This window comes from Sinocyclocheilus anshuiensis, unplaced genomic scaffold, assembly GCF_001515605.1.
Source record: "Sinocyclocheilus anshuiensis isolate Anshui unplaced genomic scaffold, SAMN03320099.WGS_v1.1 scaffold836, whole genome shotgun sequence".
NCBI classification, from domain to species: domain Eukaryota; kingdom Metazoa; phylum Chordata; class Actinopteri; order Cypriniformes; family Cyprinidae; genus Sinocyclocheilus; species Sinocyclocheilus anshuiensis.
Genome location: NW_015551122.1, coordinates 1,015,029 through 1,022,513, shown reverse-complemented (window position 1 = coordinate 1,022,513; position 7,485 = coordinate 1,015,029). Strand labels below are relative to the sequence as shown.

General features: G+C 37.4%; 1 protein-coding gene across 3 annotated transcripts in view; it reads right to left on the bottom strand.

The window, feature by feature from the left end:
* The window catches only part of LOC107663112 (plastin-3), a 32,412-nt gene that overhangs the window by 7,536 nt on the left and 17,391 nt on the right, over positions 1-7,485 (bottom strand). For all 3 annotated transcript variants that reach the window (XM_016453271.1, XM_016453272.1, XM_016453270.1), the window contains exons 5-9: positions 7,213-7,345; positions 7,040-7,121; positions 6,700-6,865; positions 5,007-5,149; positions 1,152-1,247 (exon numbers count right to left, since the gene is read on the bottom strand). In XM_016453271.1, the coding sequence (XP_016308757.1) occupies positions 1,152-1,247; positions 5,007-5,149; positions 6,700-6,865; positions 7,040-7,121; positions 7,213-7,345 (620 nt within the window). The remainder of the gene's footprint in view (positions 1-1,151; positions 1,248-5,006; positions 5,150-6,699; positions 6,866-7,039; positions 7,122-7,212; positions 7,346-7,485) is intronic.

Sequence of the window (7,485 nt, the reverse complement as noted above, 5' to 3'; positions counted from 1 at the left end):
ATCTCAGCCAAATATTGTCCTATCGTATAAATCTCAATTTCAAAAAATTGACCCTTATGACTGGTTTTGTGGTCCAGGGTCACATATAGAATTTTAGAAAAACAATTTGAGTAAATAAACTGTTCAAAAGTTTGGGGTCAGTAATTTTTTTATTTATGCTTTTATAGAAATTAATATTTTTATTCAGCAAGTGCACATTAATCAAAAGTAACAGTAAAGATTTTCACTGCGACAAAAAAGAAATTCAAATAGATGCTGTTCTTTTAAACTTTCTATTTATCAAAGAATCCTGAAAACTATACATCACAGTTTAAACAAAAACAACTGTTTTCAACACTGATAATAATAATCAGCATATTAGAATGATTTCTGAAGGATCATGTGTCATATATTCAAATAGAAAACAGTTCTTTTAAATTGTAATAATATTTCATATTTTTTTCCAATATTTTTCATCAAATAAATGCATCCTTGGTGAGCAGAAGAGACTTTACATTAATAAATCTTACCAACCCCAAACTTTTGACTTGTTAATCTTTTATTTTTTCATGATGAAATGACCCTGACTGTGTCCCAGCGCTACAGCAGCTGCTGGCTGAAACCACAGCCCTCTCAGTCAATAACAGCTGCTCCGGCCAGCGTGTGGGGTTAAATACACTCACATGAGTCACCCGGCACTCACACATCAGACCTCGGTCTGTTTAGACGCTGCTGGGTAATGGGCAATGTTGTTATTGTCCCAAACCAAAGCAGTGAATGAACAATCAATCCCAGATTTGCATACACTTTCACCCTCTCAAGCCAAGTTTAGACCCTCAGAGAAACACTAGTGTTTGAACTGCTGATGCTTGACAACTGCTCTCCAAAAAGCAGGAAGCTTGAGGCTTTCAGGAAGTCCCCAGTGTGTCTCATCACACATCTGAGATGAACTGCCTCCGTCCTGACTTACAATGAGCTGCTACAGTGACTGAAGCTTTGCAATTCTGATATAAGCCTCCCTCCTCTACTGAGAGCAGCTCACGAGTGCATTATAAGACCGTAGATATTGTGAAGCTGATCTTATGTTTCCGGTCTCACGTTTTGGGCTGGTTTATGACACAGAAACACATAGTGAATGACGTGCATTTTAAAAGTGTATAATTTGAACTCACGCTGAAGCCTGACATGTCAATGTCAATACGATCTTCACCCTCCTTCTGACCTTTCGGCGCGATCTGGTTGAGCAGGTGGAAATAAGCCCTCGAGTCCTGCAAGAGCGAGAAGAGAAAAAAATCTTTCAATGAACCTGTAGTGTAATGCTGCCTTCAAGTCCTGTCTGCAGGATTGTATTTATGAGCTGAAAGCACATGAACGCCACAGTGGCATAATTACAGAATCTATTCCAACAGAAAACCATGTTTACTTACTTTTGTGTTAAAAGCTGAAGTAAAATAATTATTGATGATCAGAGACTTCAAAGTCATTAAAAACTATGCCAATCTCTCCAAAAGACTGGGTTTTTCAGCAAAGTTTTGATCATTTAGAGGCTTTAGGTATTTGTGTATCAAATATTTGGGGTTAAAGAATCATGTCATAAGGTGGTATTAATCATATTTCAGTTTTCATTGTGTATATTGCTGGTACAACTTAGTTTCTATGCATTTTGTGTACTGTTGTTGAAGAATAAATAATAAAAGCTTGCCAAAAATACTATGAGGCAACAGGCTAGTGCGACTTCAGTTCTATAATTGTCCAACGCATCCATTTTATTCTGACCAAAATCACAAAGCACTTGAAGGCAGCAGAATACAGTTGCATTGTCAATTATATTTAGATGAGGCACAATCCAGAGAGAAACACACAATCATGCATGACTTCCTAAGAACATGAATGAATAAAACAAAACAACAACAAAAATGCATTCTGTAACTGATCTAGCAGTACATTTGGAAAAGTACCTTTACACAGTTTGAAAAATCTGTTAACTGCAGCATAGAGGGAGATAGAGACAGATGTTAGTTAAATCATTCAGTTGAGATCAGATTCACCAAATGGCTTTATTATGAGAATGAACGAGTCAAGAGGGCACTCGCTTAACATCTCAGGTCACACATCTTTCTTTAGACACTAAATGACCCCTCGCATGTTTTACTAAATTCATGACATGCCAGAGCATTTGAAAGTCAAAGTAACTGAGCTTTCACTCTGGAGAACTGCCTTTATGAAACAGAAAATGGAGTTAGCTGTTATGTAAATTCTAATTTGGATAAGTTCGGCAACATGTCTCCATTCATTTGAGGCTGAGAATGATTTCACCTTTAAAGGAAAGCTAAAGCAAATCTGTCATCTAACCATTAGCTCAAGAGATTTAAAATGTGCAAAACATCTACGTAAAACTTTCCATTTTACATTCACACACGTTTTATGCTATTTTGCTATTCGTTTTATGCTATTCATTTTTTTTCAGGTACATGTCATTTAAAGCAGCACTATCCGCGGGATGTGTGCAGTTCTGTTTATTAACCGCTAGAGCGCCTAAAGTTACATAGTGCTGCTTTAACATTAGTATATATACTGTAGTAGTACAGTATGTATCATTTAAAGCAGTGCTTCTCAAAGTCCAGACTCTGGCTGCCCTGCAATAATCATTTACTCAAACTCGCTTTTATGAGATAAAGGAAAAAAAATTAAAATAAATCGGCCAAACATATCGGCCAAAAAAATCTGCATCATATATCGGCCATCGGCTGCCCTGATTTCTAAATATCGGCATCGGCCAGAGAAAAACCCTTTTCGGGCGACCTCTATTGCTGACACTTAAATTAATTGTTTTGCCACTTTTGCACTTTATTTTTTCAAAAAAATGCATGTTTATTTGTTATGCATGTTATGTATGTTTATTAAAAACAAGTTTTGTAATAACCAATTGTTCCGGTCCGGACCTTTGACACTGATGAAAATTCAGAATTGGACCTTTGAATAGACTTTGAGAACCCCTGATTTAAAGTCATTCTTAAGCTTTTAAAAAGCTATAACTATATATAACTACATGTACACATTTTCTGAGTGTGGGAAAATCTCCCTTTCACAATGCTAAGTTGTTGATATGCTTATGTTCTGAAGTCAAAAGAGCCCACCCACTCCCAAGTCCCTATAATATTGTGTGCTCTATATATAACTCAGAATTTGAATAGAAAAGTAATAGCATGCCTTTTCTCAATAAGCCATGCCCCACTTCTCTGCACATTTTGTGGCTGCGTCTGAAAGCTTGATGACTCGCTGCCTTATCAGGCAAGTACTTTGCAGGCAGCATTTGTGCACGAAGGTAGCAACCTCATTAAACTGATTTCGGACGGGCATCTGAGGTAGTGTAACAGTTTAATGATCTACAACAAAACAGAGAGAGCTTGGGTGATAACTAAGTGAATATTTAATTACTGCAATACTAATTTCTCACTAGAAATGACTTCAAAAGTGGATGAAGTTTGTTAAAAACCTAGGTTTAGACAAACTGACCAACAACAGCAACTTTCAGACGCCATCTTTATTTTTAGCTCAACTGTCACAGAATGGAACGCACAGGATTGTGGGATATCAAAGGCAGTGAAGGATACATCTATGCTGCCCTCAAAAATCAATCAGATGAAGGTATCCAAGGAGACAGGAAGTGAAACTAACATAGGATTCAGATGTGCCTTGATGCTTTTCTACCTTGGAACGCATCCGCAAAGGCAGCATTTTTCAGCTTTAGGACACAGCCTGTATGTCTTTCTTATCTTACACACCTGATTCAGATCAGCTCAACTATGAGCTCAACTGAGTGCGTCAGATAAGAGGGACATACAAAATGTGCAGAGTGGGGGGTCACCAGGACCAGAATTAAGAAACACTGCCGTTTAATACAAAGACTAACTTTTAGTATGAGCAACAATAATAGTGATTGCTTTATCTGTGACTGTTGAACCACTATTGCAATGATTGGCAAATATCATTCAAAACAACAGGACTGTATCGGAAATATTCACTAAAATTTGACCATGAAAGTGTTTATGACTCTATAATCTAAAAATACATATAGTATGATTATTGAAGCCCAGTCATGACATTTTAGTCTTTCATTTAAAGTGAACATGGCATCATAATTTTAAAGGAAAATATTTGAAATTCATTTTTTGAAAGTTTTTATGAACGCTTGTTTTTTATTCTGGAATACATCACAATAAGAAATTAGAATGCAGTTTCATGTTGTCTGTAAAAAAAGATATCTGACAACTAGGGATGTCAATTTTCGACCTCACCGTCTAACCCTCTAATTTCGCAGGTTTATTTTATTGTCAATCACTTTTTAATCACTGTTTTCGCAGCTCTTACTGTGGTAAACATGCTTATCGACAATTAATCGATCATCGATTAATCGTTGACATCCCTACTGACAACTTTCTTCTTTGTTGTCAGGAGTGAAATGTGTGATTCAGTGTACATGTGATGCAAAAGAAACATTATGAACTTTATCATCCATTACATGACAATAATACATCTGTACAGACTAATATGTTATTTCAATAAGCAGGAAATCAATTTTATATCAATTATCTTGATAAGAGAATAAAAGCCCTTATATGAGAGTGGTACTCTGCATTTAAAACTTTACCATAGGATCTCACACCAACAGTTTTCATATCTTACAACTAAACGAATATAACAGATATGCTGGACTACTACCACAATTCTCATGCTTAATATCCTCATGAAAACATTAGTAGAGACAGAGATCTGATACTTTATTAGCATGCAGACACAAAAGCAGATTACAGTAAACAAACACATTAACCCTTTAGGCGCCAGCGTTTTTTTGGAAAAATGCTGGATTTTGACATCAAGATTTCAAAAAGTACTACATGTCTGCCATCTAGTGGTAGGGAATACAAATTAGATATTACACCATATTAGGAACTACAGTCTATTTGATTAAGTATGACGTCTTGTCGCAATTTTGCGACTTTGGCACTTAGAGGGTTAAGACTGACCTTAATATCATGGCTGAAGTTGTTGATCTTGCTCCAGCCGGCATTCTCCAGATGGAAGTTGGCCCAGCGAAGCAACAATTCCTCCGGAGACAGTTTCATCAGATCCTCGAGTGTCTCTCCATCCCTCAACAATGCCGCCAGAGCTGAAAAAAGACCATGTGTAGCAGTTAACCAGAATGCTGCGAATCCACGGATTCTAATGTGTATTAGCTTTTGCAACACCGTTACATACATGATTTTGTATTCACTGAACACTGATAATTTCATAATTCCTGTTGTGCTTCAGAAAGTCAATTCACTTAAATTCAAATTGACCAGGCTCTTTCCATGACCTCAAAGTGCACCACAACTCAATTGTTATGTCAAACATCTCTGTCAGAGTTTTATCCAATATTTACTGTAGTGCCCATACTTTTCCCACCACATTCAAGTAGGCAAAGGTAAACCCAAAACTTTAAAAACTCTACATTAGCAGAAAATTACAGACCAACTTCTGTATGGAGCCAAATGGCATGCTCTAGATCTGCGGACACTGGTTGGTTAAAAGCCCCTGACTGATGGATCTGTAATATCCAAGCTTAGGCTTATTTTTCCCATCCATACTGACAACGATACAACAGAATTAGCAGAGATGAGGGTTTGTGGAGGACAGATGCAGAGAGACAAGAAAAAAAGAGAATGCTGCACAAGGTTGGAAAAATAAAACTGCAGAGAAAGGTGAAACAACCTCAGACAAAGACTATGCATGATAAACCGGTAAGAAGTGGCTTGACTGGTGCTGACATTTTTTCAACCAGGTCTCTTCTTTCCTTTCACAGATCAAACAAACCACTGGAGTACCTCAGGGTTCGGTGTTGGTACCTTTCCTTTCTTCATTTACTCAATGTTGCTGGTACCTACCGTCCAGTCACATGGATTTTCCTGCTACTGCTACACTAAGGACATGTAGATCTACTAAGTACTTGCATGGATCTCAGCTTGGCTGACAAACTTTGGCCTGGATGAAGGAACACCCTCTAGCTATTCACTAATCACTGTGTAGCAAGGCCCATCATTAATAACACCATTTTAGACTAGATTACTGCTATGTCCTTCTAGCTATTCTCCCTGCTTACATACACAAACCTCTGCAAATGATCCAGAACACAGCAACATGTTTATGGGTTTTTAACCCAATGAGAACCCAGAAGACAGCGCATTTGTCTCACTTTTACTGGTTGATGGTTGTTGCCTGCAGTTCAAGGCACTGATGCTTGTATACAGAACCATCACTGGATCTATAAATGCCAAGCCAAGGCAATTATATTATTTGTTTATAATTTGTCATCCAAGTCCTGCTTTGTGACTACTCATTACTGGCAGTCTGTCAGATGAAAAGCAACTTTATATAATAATATAAATGTTTACTGATTGCTAGACAACTCTCTCTGTTAAGGCACAGGGCCTCTGGGACAGGCCTAAACTCCCTTAGGTTTAATTTAGGAGAAAACAAACTGTTCAGTCTAGTAATGAGGTCAGATATAAGAGCAAGTCTGCCACAACGGTCAATTCAGTCAGCTGGGTTATCGTTTAACTTCTTTAAACAAGAGCTTCATCTGTTTGTCAGGATTCCTGGATGTTGTCATCAGCCATGACAATGCCAGCACTATTTGGACAATATGTGCAACTGTATTTGTGCAACAGAGACACATACCCTCGTTTCTGCTCAGCTCAATGTCAGCAAACAGACCAATTTTGATGATCTGCCACAGCAGGCCCAAAACCAGATGAGGTTTGCCTTCTCGAAGGTCCAGAGCCCCGATGTTGACCACATGACAGCCAATGGCAGAGGCCGAGTTAAGAGCCAGGTTAAGATTCTCCTGCAAGACAGAAGCGATGATCTCTGTTAGCCTCAAATCTCTCTCTAACACATATGTGATTCGAAACAAAAGGATTAAAACCATGCAAGTGTTTCGAAGTCATATTTCAAAGAATAATCTTAGAACAGAGAGGGAGCCAAAAAAAACCCAAAACAAAAAACATCAGAACCAAACCTGTATTGTGAATGGTGTTAGTTTCTTCTTGTTGATGGTTCTCTCATCAATAGTATCAGGTACTGACAGGTTGATCATTTTACTAAAAGGAAACAAAAGGCACATGCATTTAGGAGGTTTCTTAATACAAAATAAAACCACAGATAAGATGTTAAGGGGTGAGTTTTACTTACCACAGCACAACACCATCACCTACAGCCTTGAAGAGATCATCTGTATTAGGATTCATGGGCAACACATGTTTACAGTCAGGGTCTTGTTCCAGCGCTGTGTTGATCCAGTTCACGAAAGCAAACCTCTCCTCCTCTGGACAAAGACACAGAAAACAAGATTGCATACCATTAAATACTTAAAAAATTTTTAAAAAAAAGTATATATATATATATGTATATATAATATAATATAATATATTATATATATATATATATATACATATATATAATTTT